Source organism: Paralichthys olivaceus, chromosome 5 (assembly GCF_024713975.1).
Source record: "Paralichthys olivaceus isolate ysfri-2021 chromosome 5, ASM2471397v2, whole genome shotgun sequence".
NCBI lineage: Eukaryota > Metazoa > Chordata > Actinopteri > Pleuronectiformes > Paralichthyidae > Paralichthys > Paralichthys olivaceus.
In genome coordinates this window covers 16,607,079-16,625,665 of record NC_091097.1, presented here as the reverse complement: position 1 = coordinate 16,625,665, position 18,587 = coordinate 16,607,079, and the positions used below count along the sequence as shown (strand labels likewise).

At 42.1% G+C, this 18,587-nt stretch overlaps 4 protein-coding genes across 14 annotated transcripts; all 4 read left to right on the top strand.

Annotated features, from left to right (window-relative positions):
- The first annotated feature begins 1,145 nt into the window (after window positions 1-1,145).
- Window positions 1,146-6,108, top strand: atp6v0ca (ATPase H+ transporting V0 subunit ca). The gene is made up of 3 exons (XM_020103035.2): window positions 1,146-1,464; window positions 3,979-4,162; window positions 4,947-6,108. The coding sequence occupies exons 1-3, from the start codon at window positions 1,389-1,391 to the stop codon at window positions 5,149-5,151; spliced, it is 465 nt and encodes a 154-aa protein (XP_019958594.1). The 5' UTR covers window positions 1,146-1,388; the 3' UTR covers window positions 5,152-6,108.
- Window positions 6,109-7,161: 1,053 nt separating this feature from the next.
- On the top strand, window positions 7,162-12,735 carry spsb3a (splA/ryanodine receptor domain and SOCS box containing 3a). Of its 7 annotated transcripts, none has more exons than XM_020103038.2 (7): window positions 7,162-7,378; window positions 8,202-8,416; window positions 8,740-8,895; window positions 9,122-9,309; window positions 9,409-9,511; window positions 9,592-9,717; window positions 10,128-12,735. In XM_020103038.2, the coding sequence occupies exons 2-7, from the start codon at window positions 8,395-8,397 to the stop codon at window positions 10,517-10,519; spliced, it is 987 nt and encodes a 328-aa protein (XP_019958597.1). In that variant the 5' UTR covers window positions 7,162-7,378; window positions 8,202-8,394; the 3' UTR covers window positions 10,520-12,735. The 7 variants fall into 7 exon arrangements, with proteins under 7 accessions (XP_019958597.1, XP_019958595.1, XP_069381424.1 ...); XM_020103036.2 differs by having other exon boundaries at window positions 8,715-8,895; XM_069525323.1 differs by having other exon boundaries at window positions 7,186-7,378; window positions 8,205-8,416; window positions 8,715-8,895.
- Window positions 12,736-13,332: 597 nt separating this feature from the next.
- Window positions 13,333-15,493, top strand: mrps34 (mitochondrial ribosomal protein S34). Of its 3 annotated transcripts, none has more exons than XM_020102992.2 (4): window positions 13,333-13,439; window positions 14,142-14,503; window positions 14,619-14,661; window positions 14,988-15,493. In XM_020102992.2, the coding sequence occupies exons 2-4, from the start codon at window positions 14,186-14,188 to the stop codon at window positions 15,284-15,286; spliced, it is 660 nt and encodes a 219-aa protein (XP_019958551.2). In that variant the 5' UTR covers window positions 13,333-13,439; window positions 14,142-14,185; the 3' UTR covers window positions 15,287-15,493. The 3 variants fall into 3 exon arrangements, with proteins under 3 accessions (XP_019958551.2, XP_069381422.1, XP_069381421.1); XM_069525321.1 differs by having other exon boundaries at window positions 13,366-13,397; XM_069525320.1 differs by having other exon boundaries at window positions 13,369-13,392.
- A 362-nt stretch (window positions 15,494-15,855) lies between these two features.
- nme3 (NME/NM23 nucleoside diphosphate kinase 3) lies at window positions 15,856-18,546 on the top strand. Of its 3 annotated transcripts, none has more exons than XM_020103054.2 (5): window positions 15,856-15,999; window positions 16,641-16,771; window positions 16,885-16,986; window positions 17,269-17,381; window positions 17,500-18,546. In XM_020103054.2, the coding sequence occupies exons 1-5, from the start codon at window positions 15,954-15,956 to the stop codon at window positions 17,615-17,617; spliced, it is 510 nt and encodes a 169-aa protein (XP_019958613.1). In that variant the 5' UTR covers window positions 15,856-15,953; the 3' UTR covers window positions 17,618-18,546. The 3 variants fall into 3 exon arrangements, with proteins under 3 accessions (XP_019958613.1, XP_069381423.1, XP_019958612.1); XM_069525322.1 differs by having other exon boundaries at window positions 15,897-16,135; XM_020103053.2 differs by having other exon boundaries at window positions 15,901-16,493.
- The last annotated feature ends 41 nt before the right edge of the window (window positions 18,547-18,587 follow it).

The window sequence follows — 18,587 nt, the reverse complement described above, 5'->3', positions numbered from 1 at the left end:
TTCTACCAGTCTACTGTGTATTGACATTGTAAGTGTCTTTGTTGATGACAAACAGTAAACAGACAAATCAGTATTTTATCAGTTTTTGATTATTTGGATATTTAGATTTTGAATTTGATCACAGCCCCAAACTCTCACTTTCATTGTACTTAGTATTTTAGAAAATAGTGACAGAAAACCGGGAAGACGTGAGGAGACCGCAGTCAAATCAAAACTGGTGTCAGAATTTAAAACTCATTGAAATGATAAGATAAGATAATCATTTATTATTCCCACAATGGGGAAATATGCAATATTACAGCAGCAAGAGTCAAAATAGGCATCAGTAAGTAATAAGTAACGTGCAATACTTAAGTGTAAGGATGATAAGACTTAGGTGTAATAAAGATATATATGAATGGAATCAAAACTAATATATAGTGAAAAAACATGATGCAGGTGACATAAACTGTAAGAGTCACAGAGACTGGCTGAGGGTGAGATATATATTTTAGGAAACTCAATATACATATTAAGATGTAAACTAGAGACAATCTGCCCAATAAGGAAGATAAATATTATGAGATGAGGTGAAATGTCCCTTTATCTGACACTAGAACCCTCCATTTCTAGTTTACAGTGTCACCTTGAGAAAAGCAGCTCCGGTGAAGTCCCTCAGTCAAGTGTGTTTTCATTTGTTTGACACGTGCAGGGACTCACATGTGGATTTAAATGAACGTGCAGCTGCCGTGCTGATTCAAAAACAACACATAGTGTGCTGTATTAAAGATGGATGTCTCCTGATCACAGACTCACTGGGTTTCCTGATGTTACGCTGTTTATTTGTTGTGTTCTTAAAAGTACTAATTATCAAAAACAACGTGTTTAATGGTTGATTTGTAATTTTAATTTGGCACATTATAATTAATACGTCAGCGTGTAGTGACTTCAAGCGATTCAACCGCAGTCAGTGCAACTTGCAGCAGAACATACCACAACACGCCCGCTGCAAAAAAAACCCAATTTAAACAAACCATGTGTTTAGAGACTGTACGTGCTTGTGTATTTCACGTGAAAGTCGTTGGCACGTGAGAACAAGCTCGTCGGGATATTTTCGGACGCGATAGAAAAAAAACAAGGGTTGGATAGTCGATGCCTCTTCGTGTCGGGCACCCCCACGTCCGCACGAATGGACGCGTCCGAGGCTGTCGGTCATGTGACTTTTTCCGTTTCGCCATTTTCCTCCTGAAGACCCGGTGCTGCCGCTGGACGAAGCTGCGCGATCGCCCCCTCTCAGCGTCCCCCACCTGCCCTCAGCTGACCGCGGGATAAAACAACCGGGCGTCCCCACCTCCTCCACGAAGAAGCAAGTCTTTCCGCGCAGCTGTGTCCGAGAGAGAAGAGCGAGAATGTCCTCCCAGGAGAGCCCCGAGTACTCGCCTTTCTTCGCCGTGATGGGAGCCTCCGCGGCCATGGTCTTCAGCGGTAACTACTCCTTCCTCCCCCGGGTCACCCCTGTCTGTGTGTGCTTAGGTAGAGACAAGACTAAACGCGGGTTAGCGAAGCGGCGTCGGGAGTCAGCTAGCTCGGTCGGTCACGGCTCGCACGCACCTGTCAGCGAGGCGGCGGCGGCGGTGGTGGAGGAGGAGGAGGAGGAGGAGGGGAGGATGTGTCCGAGCGGCCGCGACCACCAGCCCCTCTCCTCCCCAGCATCTTCACCCAACCACCGGGGTCGAGCTGCAGCCACGTCCGCCGGTGACGCAGGGCCTCGCAGCTGCTCCCTGTAATCTGCCATCATTTATTGTATTTTACTGCTCAACCAGCATCCACGAGGTGGAAGAGAAGCAGGACTGAACCCAGCGCATGTTCCATGTTCCTCCTTCCTCCTCCTCCTCCTCTTCCTCCTCTCTCTGGATCACATGAAGGCCCGGGCCTACACACACGTCAGTCTGGTGCATTTAAAGGGAAAATCCATCCATTCATTCATGTGCAGGAGGCAGGGTACACCCAGTGTGTCACATGTCTGCTGGAGGGGAAGTGTAGGGATGACACACACACACACACACACAACTGTCTGCATATCCTGGAGGTCACTGATGATCTGATGTTGACAGAAAATAATTTTCACATCAGTCAATATCGATAATCACCACGATCAATGTCCCATTAGTATTTCTTCTTAAGTTTAAAGACGGATTCTTACTCCTGAGTGAAGGTCGTGGTATAAACTCTTCTTTATGAGCAGAGAATGACAAACACGTTTCAAATCTGAGGTTAAGTAATTGTGTCTCACCTCAGGAGGCTTGCACCGTGCCTAATCAATATATCGATATATATTGAACCTTTGCTTTTATTATTGTTCGGTGGCAGACTGGAGTTCTAACATTAATCTAGAGATGCACAGATACAAATATTTCTCTCCCAATACCATTTGCAGGACCTCAGCTCAGGGTATCAGCGAAACAGAGTAATGATCCAATACTAGTAATCTCTTTTTGCTCAAATATGAAATCCATTTTATTTCTATATGATGCTGTGCTACCAAACTAAAAAATTAGAATGGCGAAGAATCTGAATTTGATATCGACCGGTCACAGCCTGGCTTACACCCAACTGGATCAGTGTGTCGGTAATTAAATCTTAATATTTTTTTCCTCCTTGCACTTATCTTTTTTTATTGCTTATGCCAGATGTGTCTGTTGCTCTTGAGTCTAATATGATTGAATAACGTTAAATAATGATGCTGTGTCGATTACTTCCAATATATCGTTAAAGTGAATAAAATAGATTTATTATCTAGTAAATGAGCAGTGAGGCGTAAGTGGTACAACACCTTGGTTAGAAAGAATAATTTGAGCTTTCCAGCTTTAGATCAAAATCCACTCTGCCTGTATCTCAGGGAAATCTCCATGTATGTTAGTGTAGTGTCATAAATGTTTGCTCACTGTATAGTCAGTCTAAGATTTCAGTACAGAGCAGAGGCTCTGATGTAACATTTAGTGAAGTAGATGGGGAAATATGATCCTTACTGAACATTTAAGACAACTCAGTCAAGCATAAGATATCTGTGTACACCTGTGTAAAGCTGCAGCTGTGACTGTGCCACCTTCTAAAGACACCAGGGGAATAGGTATTGCAGAGTTGACCCATAGTGCATTGCAAAGAAAAACGAGATAGAGATAATAGAGATAAAAACAATATCCTTGCCTGATGCAAAGCAGTTTAACTATTAGATGAAATACTGGGTTGCTTATTTACACAGTGCTTATTAATGATGACTCTCAAATGTGTCAACACACCCACGGTGGCAACTGAGAAGTGTTCAAAGCTTCGTAGTGTGAATTTTATTGTTTTGCTCTAACGGGTCTTCATTGTACGCTCGTGTTCAGGGTTTTTCGTTGCCATCAAAGCAATGAATAATAACCAGTAACTGGCCCAGAAAGATTGCATTCAGTTCTCCTTAGATACCAGTCAGCCATCGAAGGGGATTTCCCTGTGTGAAATGATTGAACCACTACAGGGGACAAACACAATATAAAACACCTGATGTGCTCTGTGTGACCTGAAAATGAAACATTATACTGAACAAAACAAGATACTTTGTGTTACTCACACAATCATGAGTCAGTCTAAGCTGTCAATTATGACATTTCACCCTGTTTATGTAGCAACAAAGAAGAATTAAAACCAGAAAAATAAACCTGAACATCCATTGGTGTGGTAGGAGCTGCATTAAATGACAGAATCGTTGTTGCGTGTATTTTGACTCTTCAGTTTGTTCCGTGTCCCTGGATTTATGAGCCAGCCGCCAGGTGGCGAGCGAGACGCTTTGGCATCACTTCTAGGGCGCAGTCCTGTTGTCCATCTTTATACATAATGTTTTTTATATATAGAGAAATGAATTCCTCGGCTGTTAATATCTGGTTGAGAGAAAACAGCAGTTGAATATTTTTATTGTTTCATCGGGCATTAACACAAACTCCCCTCTTTCTTACTCAGCATTGGGAGCGGCGTACGGGACAGCGAAGAGTGGCACAGGGATCGCTGCCATGTCGGTGATGCGGCCAGAGCTCATTATGAAGTCCATCATCCCTGTGGTCATGGCGGGTATCATTGCCATCTACGGGCTGGTGGTGGCTGTGCTGATAGCAAACAACATCTCTGAGAGAGTCACCCTTTACAAGTGAGATGTGCCTCCGATACAGACGTTGATTAGCACAGTTTTATTCCTTTTAATTTCTTATATCATACATAGTTTGCATGCAACCCATCCACCTCCTTCACTCACAGACATACTAATATTATAGCACATATTTATATATTAATATTTTCTAGCCTTTTGATCTCCTGAGAAAAACGTTTGGATCTTTTCTATTAACGTTTAATTTAACTTCTTGGTGCGTTTGTTTCATCTGACTCATCACTGTGTTTTTCTGGGCTACTAGCTAAAAGTTAAGGACTTGTTTTCTGAAAATGGCTGGCGACACTTTTACATGAGGGTTTACATGAGGGTGAGACCCCATGGAAGAAAGTTCTGTTCTACATTTAAACCACCACACCATCAGATGCTAAGTATATATTATAAGATAAATGGTCCTGTTTACTGTTAATATAGCTAATTTTACAAATACAGTGCATGACAAGTTAAGATCACAGTGAAATATCAGGGCAATGGCCACAGTATGAGTCCAAACAGCCACATTTGACCTTAAATGTACTTAAATGTTCCTGCTCTTAGAGCAACATTATGTAACTTTCTAAACAGCTTCAAACCAGTTCCTCTTTCATTTCCACTCCTCACCCTCAACATCTGTTCTTGCTCATGTGACTTTCATGAGCAGGTACAATCTCCTGTGACAAGTGTTAACCTGATTTAAAATTGGAGATTAAATCATCAGAATCATGTTCAGCAAGCTTGAGTCAGTATTACCTTGTACACTAACGGTACTTCTCTCTCTCTCCTACAGGAGTTTCCTGCATCTCGGGGCTGGGCTCAGCGTGGGCCTGAGCGGTCTGGCGGCCGGGTTCGCCATTGGAATCGTGGGCGACGCCGGTGTTCGAGGCACCGCCCAGCAGCCCCGGCTTTTCGTGGGCATGATCTTGATCCTGATCTTCGCTGAGGTGCTGGGGCTCTATGGCCTCATTGTGGCCCTCATCCTATCTACAAAATAAAGTGTCTGCATCAAACACCATCTCATTCATTCCACATCCAAGCAGCAAGAACAAATAGGAGATTTTCACCTACTTCCATTACACCCCGCGGGTCTGACAGGATGGGATGGCAACAGAAACATGTCGGCGGTCGACTTTGACAGCTGTGTCCTCAGTAGATGTGATCTATCCATATTGTTTAAAGCCATCCAGTTGTGTCAGGTCCTTTGTGTACAGTACGGGCATGAAGATGTATTGGTTGTTGTGGGATGATGTGTGGACAGTCTGCCTGATTTGTTGTCTGATCTTAACCTGTACAGTGATCCAGAGTCCCTTCACTCCTGTAAATGTAGTAACCAGTCTGTGCTGTGGGTGTGAGTATAAATGTTTACCCCTCTGCCCATTCCCCTCCTTTTGGTTTTTGTTTTATGTTGGTGGTTTTGATTGTATTTCTCTGTTTTGAAACTACTGAAAAATCGTGCACATTGGTATTTTATTTTTTCATGTTATTTTTTGGGACCATTTTTGATTCAGGAGCTGTCAAGACTTATTTTTTTCACTATTTATGGAAAGCTATGAAGATTTTGACTCAATGAAACTGTCTAAATGGAATACTGTTAATATTAAAATACCCTATATACATAAAAATACATATAAATTATCTGTGTATAGTTAGATTAAATGCACTGTGGGTAATTGTTCAAAGTGCTTGGAATTCCTCTGGATGTAGTGTGATTATTAATGGAGGATGTCCACATGTTGACTTGAAGTTTGTATGTGTGTGTGCGCGTGTGTGTATGAGAATGACTTGAGTGTATAATGCGTGCAAGTGGATTTATGTTTAATATGACATTCTCAAACACTAGTATCGTTTACTTGTAGTGCTGCTGTCTTATTTGTTTTTTTTTGTTAAAGGTGAGAGGTCACTGTTCAGCCATGCCTGTCAGATTTCCAAATAAAACTCAACCTCCTCCAGAACGTCTTTGTCAAGTCATTCAATGTCTGATATGAATGAGATCAGTAAATTTACAGCTCCAATCACATTTAGACTTTTCAGTGTTTTACTCAAAATGTAAAAGCTTAAAATTGGTAAGTGAAATATAAACACTTTTATATACGTTTGAGATTAGTTCATTAATTATATGACGGAATTATCTTCTCTGCTTAAAAGATTGTCATAAAAGATGATGTTTTTATAATTTTTCACAAATCCACATTAGAGAAACAAATCAGACCATGACTAGAATGTTTTAATTCAACGCTATTTGAGAGTCGCTGTGTGACGAGCTGACTGTGGCTCACTGGCAGCTGAGCTCTGGGAAGCAGGATGTTGTCAACGACTACGCCCCCGGCCACTGCACCATCAGCACACAGACCAGACCTGGTGCTGGACAGGATCTGCAAACTGGTGATTCAGAACAGAGCTGCAGGAGTTCTTTCATTGTGGAGCCTGTGGTGAATTATTATCCTGATCAAGAAAATGACAACTCTCATAGATGCACTGTATGGATGTGTGTATGGATGTGTGTATGGATGTGTGTGTGGATGTGTGAGTGGCAAATCTGTACTCTAAAGAAATTTCACTGATCATCAAGACTAGAAAAGCATCACATAAATCTATATAGATAACACAAGATGGGAATACTCAAGTCAAGAAACTTAAAATGGTTTTGGGGTAGGTGTTCTTCTCTCTAACGACAGTAGGTGGCAGGTAATGGGGCCTCATTTTGAATGCAGACCTTTATGAAGTTATTTTAAAGTGTTGTGTTTGACTTGTGTAAAGTTTGTGAATATAATCCTCACACTTGTGTTATTTTTAATGAAGAACTTTGTTGGTTTATTTTAAAGTGCTGTATTTGTGTTTCTACTTGTGTGTTGTTAGTGACTAACTCTTGCTCCTGTGTAATTTGGAATGAAGAACTGTGTTGGTTTATTTTAAAGTGCTGTATTTGTGTTTCCACTCGTGTCAAGTCTGTAAAGAACTCTCGCCTGTGGGTGAGGCAGCCTGCCCTGTGCTGGTGGAGATGTTGTGTGTGAACTTCCTGTGCAGACTCTGATCTCAGAGCAGCAGCTGAGCTTGTTGTTGTTGTTGCTGGGACTCGTGATAAGTAGGTCATGGGGAAGCGCAGCTCCGCCTGCTGCTCCATCAACTGTCGCGTATCCTCCGAGTAGCGAGCGGCTCCTTCGCTGAACAACATCTCTGCAGCTTCACACTTTTACCTTCGAGCTGCTTGTGGACATCAGCCAGGTAACGTGAGCGTCATCCTTTTTTTTTTTTTTTTTTAATCTAGCGCTCCTTAGCAGCAGCATGCTAACGGAAGCTAACTTACTTAGCTGCTCTACGCGGGTCTTCGAGCTTCCTTTTCAGGGCACTTTGCTCACAACCCCCCCGCTGACACGCACCGGTCGGCGACACGCAACAGTGAACCGGGCCGTGTACACACACGTTTAAACAGCAGCCTGGCTTGAATTGTGACGCCTCTGACCTTGTTGAAGCCCGCTAGCATATTGATGCATACGCTCCAGCTGCTAGCGTTAGCCTAGCCTAGCCTAGCCTCGGCTAACTACAGCTGGGTTGGACAACCCTGCACGTTAAAGGTGGATTTAAATGTCACAGATGAAGGTAATGACATGAGAACTGTGTCCAGGTGAAAAAAAACAGCCGGTCAGGCTTTCAGGTCGATGTGTGTGTTGCTGTTGCTGCACAAACCAGGGCCCCACGTCGCTGCAAGACAAACTGAATTAAGAAGGAAACGTGCAGCAGCATTTTCAAATGTAAGTTGAGCTTTAAATAACATTTGCCTGAAACAAACAAGGAACCACGACAACTGAACGAAACCACCAAGATGTGTCATTACATGTGTGTTTGTGTGTTAATCACTGGGGAGGAGGAGGATTCATGTGATGAATGTTTCCTTTCATTTAGTATTTGTTGTTCTTTTTTTTCCTTTATAGATTTTTTATGTTTAAAAAAAATCACATCAAATAAAAATCTGCTCAGGTGATCTGTTACAGAAGTTTTCAGTGTCCGTGCCTCTCTCACACCATCATGTTGTCATTTTGTCTTCCAGCAGCTGAACTGATGCTGTTCATCCAACATCTGGAATAAACCTGGTCTGACTGTCAGGTCCTTCTACAACTGAGACAGAGAGTTACTGCCATGTCCAGACGAAGCAGGAACAGTCGTGCGTGGAGATACGTTTGGGGTGGGATACGGCGGGACGCTGATGCCCGGGCTCTCGTGTTGGCCTCTGAAAGCGAAGAATGGAGCTGTGGCCGCCTAGAGGTAAGCACACCGCACTCGAAAAGATATGAAGTGTCAGAGATCATGTATGTTTGTTGTTGCCAATGTCTGATGCTTGAAGCTAAACGTTGAGCTGTTTACATGCTTTGTTTTAGATATAATAATTTTTCCACGGAAGGGAATTCACCAGAATCATGGCCTTTAACTTTCAACATGTAAAAGCACGTGTTTTTCTGTGCAGAAAGCAATTTCTATGTAAAAGCATAAAATCTATAATCAGCACTGCAATGTTGCTGACATAGGATTTCGCCATTTCTTTTTCTGCATACTTGCTCCCAAGTTTAGTGACTCAGACTCTGAGACAGATTTTTCAGCAGTGATGGTCCCTCCAGTCCCCAGCGCCGTGCCGGTCACCGGAGAGTCCTACTGTGGCTGCGATTCCCAGGCTGAGACCAGCTACAACCCTCGTCTGCGAGGGTTTCACCAAGTAAAAGACTGTCACTGTGGAGAGGATGACCAAGGTACAAGACTGCTGCTGCATTTTAAGGGTTGAACTAGTGTAGGAAGCAATCAATCAATCCAGGTTTATTTCAGGCTACACCAGTATATGGTGTCGTGTTATATTTTTTTGATCACACAGTTCACACATCAATCATGAAAATAATATTTTGCTTGTCAGGCAATATTAGGGTAAAGTAAACGTTTTATTTTCACATTTACCTGAAATTAGCGACTTCTGTTTTTTAGAATTTGACTGGGTGTGGGACTCAAACAACCGGTCGACAGCAACATTACTGAGCTGTGACAATCGCAAAGTGAACTTCCACTCTGAATACAGCTGTGGCACAGCTGCGATCCGTGGCTCCAAAGAGCTGGTTGAAGGACAGCACTTCTGGGAAATCAAGATGACATCACCAGTGTATGGAACCGACATGGTAAACATCTGATTTCTTACCTCCTTACGTTGACCTGCTTTTATAAAAGATTGTTCAAAACAAAGGCTTCATGAATTCTTCTTCGTTCTTTATGAACAGATGGTTGGCATAGGTGCTTCTGATGTCAACCTCGACAAATACAGACACACCTTCTGCAGCCTGTTGGGAAAAGATGCAGACAGTTGGGGTCTCTCTTACACAGGTAAGACCAACACAACATTGTGATGTAGCAGTAACTGGTCACAATATGAGTTGGACATCATTTGCTGTCTCTCGTTACAGGCTTGCTGCATCATAAAGGAGACAAGATTAATTTTTCTTCACGGTTCGGACAGGGGTCCATCATCGGAGTCCACCTGGACACGTGGCATGGCACACTTACTTTCTTCAAGAATCGAAAGTGTATAGGTTTGTACTGACACTTTTGATCCCACCAAATTCCACAGACTCATTGATATCAGTTTCCTAGATGTGCATTCTTTTTGAGATCTATTTTTAAACTCTTACTGGCTACCACATGTTGGCCAGGGATTACGACAACTGAGTCCGTGGTTAGCAATGACTGTAACTGACATATGGAAACAGAGTTTTTAAATGAATCTATTTTATGTGAATCAGGTCCAGACAATATCAATCAGGCGTCTGGAATTGGTTCATTGTACAAATTTACAAATCTAACAGTTGCATTTGAAGCATTTCTGTTATGACCTTTCAGACACAATGGGGTGTGCATTTATTTTATGGGGATTCTGAAGAGTTCAGTGTTGGAACAAGATATTAATCATGATAATACATTTTTGTCACCCTTGTTGATCTAGGTGTTGCTGCCACAGAGCTCCAAAATAAGAGGTTTTATCCGATGGCGTGCTCCACAGCAGCCAAAAGCAGCATGAAGGTGATCAGGTCCTGCTCTGCCCCCACCTCCCTGCTCTACCTTTGCTGTGCTCGCCTTCGGCAGCTGCTGCCAGACTGTATAGACACCCTGGACGTGTTGCCGCTGCCCCCAGGCCTTCGTCAGTTGCTGCACAATAAACTGGGTTGGGTGCTCAGTCTCAATAGTGGTGCCATAGAAGAAACCCCAGATGGGCCTGAGCCCTCCTCACAATTGTCTGTCCCTCCCTTGGCTGGACCGTCCTCTTCTGAGAGTGACTCGGAGGGTTGCACGTCCGACCCTGAAGCCTGTCAGAGGAAAAGATGCCGCTGGACATGACTGGGCAGCTTGAATCCTACCTCCTCTTAAACACTGGCAGAGGTTACTGTGCTTTGGCATCTAATCTAGTGTTACTTACCTGCCTCAAGCTTTCCTCAGCACCACTGTTGGTAGTGCAGAGAACAACCAGGATCAGTTGAGCAGAGAGGGTGTGTAGGCGTTGGCAGTATTTCTGCCTGCACGTTTATTACTGTGATCTTCTCTCATGCCATTCACATGTCTTCATGCTCTTCATGCACTCAGTATCTAACACCAGCTTCAGTAATACGTGAAAAGATGTGGCGTTGTTTTGTTTACTTACAGAATTTGTTGCCATTCATCATTGGGGATGAGCGACATTGTGCAGGAATGGTACAGCGAGAACTGTACAACGTGACACTGAAGCAAGATGAGGCCAAATTCTAGTCGTCATCTTTAAATATTTGCAGAAGGAGGGGGGGTAAAAAATGACAGACAGTCAAGGTTTTTTTTCTATGTTTTTATCCTGTATGCAAATAATGTATATTCTTCTCAGCCTCAACGCTGTCCATACATTATCAAGGTTGTCTGTTACCTGTGTCAATGGCATCTGCAATTCCTACTTTTCCAAAGTGAGAATCAGTTGATACTTGTTTCTTACCGACAGGTCACGGCGGTGAATCTAAAACTTAAACTATAAACAAACTAAAGAAACGATAGGAGGGGGTGGAATGAACGCGAGTGCACTTTTAGTCAAAAAAATGAAATGATGATGTTTCTGTCTTTCGTGGGTCGGCTCTTGATCCCCAAACAACTGAAGCACATCTGATTGTTCATCACATTATTGGAAACATTTTTTTTCCAATATTTGATTAATTCCAGTCTCCATTTGAAAAGTCCCAACTGTGGTTTATAGATACTACGAATTTCCACTTTTCTGAAAAATGTAAGCAGTATACATTGTCTGGTGTGTGTCAGTGAACCAGACCACTGCACCTTTTAAGTAACTTTTTATCGCTGTTACATCTAATTGTTGTTTAGAGCTTAAAGTTTGTTTGTTTGAGATTATGAGCAGTTTTAAGGTTAAACGTTCTTATGCAATGGTTTTGTTCTGTTTTTCCCAAAGGCCTTGTTCAATCCCTGTCCTTAACTGCTCTTGATTTACTAAAGTTGTATTTAATGCTCATTAATAATTCATAATAATTAATCATTTCAGTATCATACACTCAGCCCCTCTTGGCCTGAAACATGAGTGTAGAAAGGTGCAATGTGAACATCTGCTGTGATCAGCTTGAATTTGATTACTGTGGATTTCAATTATTACAAGCTTTCAGAGCAGAAACTAATTTTCAGTCTTGTCATAGAAACTTGTTTCACTGCTCCTGCAGAAGAAATGATTCTCAGCTCTTTCTGTAGATGTTTTTGTGTGTTTCTGCCAGTTCTATGTGGCTAAAACACAGTTTAAATATTGTGCTACTGTCTGGTCACAATCATAACTGATGAAAACTGTTGATTTTGCTATATTTTTTCATAACTGCAACAGAGGCAGACTGTGGCCTTTTGATGCCTACAGGGGCTGAGTGGGGTTGAAAGGTCAATTTAAATCTGAATTAATCTTAATTTAGTGACAAGGGTCAGATATAAAGTATAGTTTTTTTGTCAGAGTACCCAACCATAACAATATAAGTATAATGATAGTGTTAGAGTAGTGGTTGAAGCTAAACAGTTTGCCCACTGCTGCCTCAGTCACCTGTCTCTTATCTCATTTAGCTTAAGTAGATACACACAAACATTTATGGTACTATGCAATGCAATTATCTTCTGTGATGATGGTTTTCAGGAGGAATGGGTGTTTCTGGGTGCCATTCTGGAGACACTGGCACAGCAACAGTGGTGACGGTACCAGAGGACCATGCTTATCGGCCATGATTAGTGTTACATTCCAGTTGTGCAATGAGTTAGTCTGAAATCCCTCTTTGTAGATCCAGTGATGTAACCACACAATGGTTAGTTGTAGTCCAGCAGGTGTATTTCATTAACTTCTTTCACTATATTTGTCTTAACGTCAATGCATCCAAGCACTTTTTCTTACTGTTGTCCTGTAAATAGGAAAGTTCTAAATGTTTCTTCTATAAAATGCTATATTAACAATTCTGTATGTGAAGGCCTTTACTGGCTATTTTCTGTATACTCGATCAGCATGATTTTCAGCTGAAAATAAAATGAATGCTAAATAAACATATGCACAAAGGTTTGAATTAGATCTACTGACACTTTGTTGACTCCAGAATCAAAAACTATCTAAAAACAAGACCAGGTTTTACTCTATGGATCCAAAAAGAGACTTGGTCCCAACAGCTGGAGTGAAAATAAAACCAATGTAATTTAACTTATGTATGGTATGGCTGTAAAATAAATACATTGCTAAATTCTTTTTATTTTAATCGAAATCCAATCAATTATTTTGAAGATAATTGAAGATGCTTCCATTGACAAATCAGCAATAATCCATATTAATATGATACAATTCAAAACCATGTTATGAATTCTAATTATATTAAATTATATATTAAGACTTTCCCGCAAAACATATATTAATATTGTTGAAGTAAGAAGAAAATTGTGCAATTAAAGAAAAAGTATAAGCACATTTGATTTTACATTTATTTAATGTTGAAATCTTAGTAGTTACATCTACATTATTTATCCAATTCTTTCTTTAATACGCTGCCTTTGAAGACAGACTGAGAAAGAGCACGTTGAGAGAATAATAATATAATATGATAAAATAATGAATTCATAATCAGAACAATTTCACCTTTTGTCTGTTTCCTTCTTGCGGAACTAAAGTACGATTGCGGTTCACACGGAACATTTTCGCGTGCGGACCGCAGAGCGGAGCAAGCATTGCGGAGGTCAAGTGAGACAAGTCACACACACACACACACACACAGAGCTTCAGGTATGTCCACTCTACATGTTTCATAGAACAGGATCGATAGTTCAGCAACAGTTCGTGAAAACCGATCGTTTGTCATCAGTGTACGATGCGACTCTAAGTTGTTTTTAGCTTCTCACACCAGCTAGCGGCTAGCTCAGGCTAGCTTCGTTACAGCAGGGCTGTCGATGTCGGAGAGATGAATTGATATCAGCAAAATAAAAATATGAAATTGCAATATAACACAATTCAAATGTATTTATACATCGATACAATATAAAACATAATAGATAAGATATAACCACATCATTGATCGACCTTAGTTCTGTTGAATGTTTTATATATATTATGAACATTGCTATCACCCCTCTCTCTCTCTCTCTATATATATATATATATATGCTATATATCATGTACCGCTTTTATATTTTACACCTTGCTGCTGTAACACAGGGATTTCCCAGTTTGCTATTTATCTCTCTCTATCTATCTATGTATTTATCTATCTGTCTGTCTGTAGCTCATTAAGAGGGCTTTAAACCCACAACCTTTCACTCAGGAGCTAAAATCAGTCTTAAAAGATAAAACAACAACAATGAGACATTTATCGTGATGATGGACTCGTATGAAATTGCTGACAGACTGATGGGGGTTTGTTTCCTGTGTTACCAGCAGGGAGAAGATCTAGAAGTTCACATGTAACTTAATGAAATTCCTCTCTTACAGGACACGTCGGGCTCGTGGAAGAGCGACTATAACACCACGCAGTCATGGTGAAGAAAAAGCGACTTCGTCTCATCGCCGAAATGGCTCGGAAGGTCCGGGCATACAGAGAGCTCAAGTCCCAGCCGCGGGACTCCCAGAAGTACGCCCTGGACTATGACACAATGAAGCGTCCTCTCACGGGGAAGAGGCTGCCTGTGCTGGCTTGGACAGATGTCCGAAAAGAGAGCCGCCTCTTCTCCATGCTTGCTGGCATGAGGATGTTCGGAGTAGGCCGTTTCTTCACCCGGAAGTCCTGGTTGGTGGACCACACTGAGCCAAGCTACTGGCAGATCACCAAGGTCAAGGTGGACTACACAGCTGAGGTGAGAGAGCCACATCCATCCACTGTTATACAGACTGTAACCTCTGCATATTGTTATGAGAAAAGAGATGTAGAAATAAGAGTGGTGACTGAGACTGGTTTCTTGTGGTTTGTAGAACATGGATCATGGCAAAGCGTGGGGGATCCTCACCTTCAAAGGTAAGACTGGACCCTGTAATTAAAATTAGTGGATAATCAGAATCTCAGTTGCAGACTAGTTTGTACGTACACAATCTTGTGTTGTTATACATGCTTTTTAAATGAATTCAATCTCTAGCTGGTTATTCATTTACATTTTTAGGTGAAAAAAGGTCGGTTCTAGTTTGACTTTCCATTGCTGCAAAATGTTATCAACATCCACTTGTACTCTCTCAGAAATCTTCAATTGTTTATGCTCGAGAAGGAAAAAGTAAATTTGTGCACATAAAATAAAAAATGATACGTGATGATCATTCTGTAACTTTGTTGTGATCTGTGCTCATCAGGGAAAAAGGAGAGCGAGGTCAAGGAGGTGGACAAGGTGATGTACCATGACTGGCGCCTGATTCCCAAACACATAGAGCAGCAGTTCATGGACTTTGAGCCGCTCCCTGAGCCGCCGGTGCGCTATGTCCCCTACCCCCCACTGCTCCGCGCCATGCTACTGGCTCAGCACAAGAAAGCAACGGGCAGCGTACTGACTGAGGAGCCCACCTTACCCTTGAAGAGGGACGTCCGGCTTAACAAAGACTATTTCCGCAGTCAGGAGCAAGCGAGGCAGAGCAAAGAGGGGACCGCGGTGTGATACTCCTTTGTGACTGTGGTTCACTAATCTTGGACATTTTGGATCAAAGCAGTGTTGACAGAGGCGTTCAACTTCTTCTGTCCAAGAACACTTCGTGATAAATCCTGGAATAATTCCAAACTAATTGTTTGCTAAATTTCTTCTGCGGCAGTCGTCTCTGTGTCATGTGTATCTTTGTGATGTGTTAATAAATCTGAGGTAAAATAAGCCCAATCTCAGTGAGTTTTAATGCAACATTTATTGTGTCTGGCGGCACCAGGTTTCAACAGCTGGATTTGTTCACTGTTTATAAGCACCACTGTCACTACATTTTGTTTGTGGCTCCAATCTTCAGCTTGTTTTTCTTTTAAATGCTTTGTAAAGTGTATTTGCGTTCCTTTAAAAGCGCTACACTATTAATCATATTAACATAATAATATTGTGATTTTAATTATAGATATTAGAAGTAGTAGCAAGTAAACAATTCGGACTTTTCACTATTAATTTCATTTCATCACGTCAACTTTTGTCTCTTTACGGCAGTGAGGGAGCTTCCTCAGCTCGCATGTGATTGGCTGGACGTTTCATAGCAACGTCCCTGCGTCCTGACTTAGGCGCCCTGCGTCATCCTCGTCTACTTCCGCCTCGAGCAGTGAGTGTGTGTGTGTCGCTCCGTCCGTGCAGCGACATGATCTGTGTGTTTCTGTCCATATTCGCTCACATCTTCCAGTCAGGTGGGTGATGTTCATGTCCTCTGTCGGTCGTGGTTCTTCGGTTCTCTCGGCGGACAATGAGCTCGCAGTGTCCGCAGGGACAGAGAGGGACTCCTCGGCTAGCTGCTGCTGCTGCAGAGAGGGAGCGACCCTGGAGGCAGGAAACCTTCAAACACTTGAACTAACAGAGACTCGCGTGTGTTTAACAGAAGTGAAGTCTTGTATGAGTTTTGATCTGTGACTAACAGCACCCGAACTTTAGTGACACGCGTGTTAGCATTAGCATGCGGCTCTCCTGACACTGTTAGCCGCTAATCCAGCAGCGGCTAACGAGCACTGCGGGTCCATGTGTTCCTCCTTCGCGGTTAAATGAGATGATTCATCGGATTATTAATAGCTCGTGTCGGGAGCTGCTGTAAGGAGGAGCTCTGTAATGGGGCCGAAGAGAAGGTCACAGAGAAATCTGTGTGATGGTGAAGATGTGGTGGTTAAACGTGCACGGATCGAAGAATCTGGTGAGACACACCAAGCAAAACAGACCTGAGCTGGAGCCTCCGTGTAATGCTAGTTGGTCCTTGCTGTGTGTGTGTGTGTTATGGTTGGACACTGCAGTTGGAACACTACACTGGTTTTTTGGTTTTTCATGTGAGCTCTGGTTCCAGGCTGGACTGGGGTGAACGAGCGAACCTTCATCGCTGTGAAGCCTGATGGCGTGCAGCGGAGGCTGGTTGGAGAAATCGTGCGGCGCTTCGAGAGGAAAGGGTTCAAGCTGGTGGGCCTCAAACTTATGCAGGTGTGCTGGATGTCAGTCTTTCATTTCCCCTTTTAAAAAAAAAAAAAAACTGGTGAAATAGTTTAATCCACCACACACTAAGTATGTTTCTGTCTCGTTTGGATGATGATCAGGCATCTGAGGAGCTCCTCAGGGAACATTACTCGGAGCTGAGGAGTAAACCCTTCTTCAGAGGACTGATCGCCTACATGAGCTCAGGACCAATTGTTGCAACGGTGAGTCCTCAGCACATTTTCTCCACATACACACGTCCTCTGGATACGACAGGTTTTATCCTGGTTGATTTAACATTCGATACCACAGCAGTTAAGATTTGCCATCATGAGGCGTCAAGAAAAAGAAGTCAGCTCTATGTGTGAAATCAGCCGACATTTCTTTCCACAGCTTGTCTCCGTACAAGAAAGTGAATGTGTTGAAAATGTCAGATCTGATGTAATCCGCCCTGCAGGGTGCGGTGCCACCGCAGCTTTTTGATGTCCTCCTTTGTGTTTGTTCAGGTGTGGCAGGGTTTGGACGTGGTTAAAACCGCACGTAAGATGTTGGGGGAGACCAACCCCGCGGACTCGCTGCCAGGAACCGTCCGAGGAGATTACTGCGTGGAAGTGGGAAGGTCAGATCACCAATGACTAAATTCTCCTCGGAGGGGAAAACACGAGAGTTGTATTTTTATGCTGCAGTCACAACCTGTGATTTATAATATCATCCTTTATTCCTGCTTGTGTCGGCAGGAACGTGATCCACGGCAGCGACTCTGTGGTGAGCGCCCAGAGGGAGATTTCTCTGTGGTTTCGTCAGAACGAGCTTCAGAGCTGGGAAGACAACTGCAGCCACTGGATCTACAACTGATCTTCGAAATCCAGTGTATGTAAACCATCCTGTTGGTAAACCAGTGTTTCTTTTATTTTGTTAGTCTCAGTACAAGATGAATCTCATTGTACCTCAGAGGAAGATTTTGGCTTTATTAGCTCGTAGCTACAGGAGAGATGCTGTGTCATTGCTGCCTTGCTGGGTCTCTTGCTGTCTTTTTTTTTTTTTTATTCATTTGAAAATATAATCTATATGAAGTGAGTCTGAGAGGGGAAATGATTCTTTGTAGCAAAAGTGCACTAAATTACCAAAAAACTTGACTGTTAGTTTTCAGTATGGCTTCTGAGTGCAGAACACTAGCTCACACATAACTTTTAAGCAATAAGCTTGGATTTCGTGCAATAAAAGAACACAAATCGTAACAATTGATCCCAAAGGTCAGTTTCTATCAAAGGTACACTAAACTGTTTACTTCCCGTCAACCCTTTCTATGTGTTTTTCCCACATCAGTACACAAGTACTCAGGTGAAGTTACGGGAAACATCAAATCACAGCTACGTTGTTTACCAGCTTAGTTTGTTTTGAGTCTTTGTATTGAAGGTGAAAAATCAGCCACATGTAATGAAACCACAAAACGTTAAAGAAATCAATAATAGAAGTTAACCGGCACCATTATTGTACATTCACGATTTTTCAGTTTCCTGTAACTTTTCAATTCAAATTCTGTAAGAATGTAAACACAGTCCCATAACCCTAGCAAACTTGAATAATGATTGAAAAAGCCTTTAAAATATGATGTATAAATCTTCTTTCTTTGTTTACGACGCTGAATGAAGTTTGCTAATATCTTTTTATAAAACATGTCATTTTTCCATCATGTCGTCACTCCATGCTTTTTAAAAACACTAATGCTTAAGTGGATTGTATTGGACATGTCAATCAATAAATCCAATTTTTAAAAAGCTGTACTAAGTTTCGGTGTTTTGTAAAATGAGAGAGATGCCACACA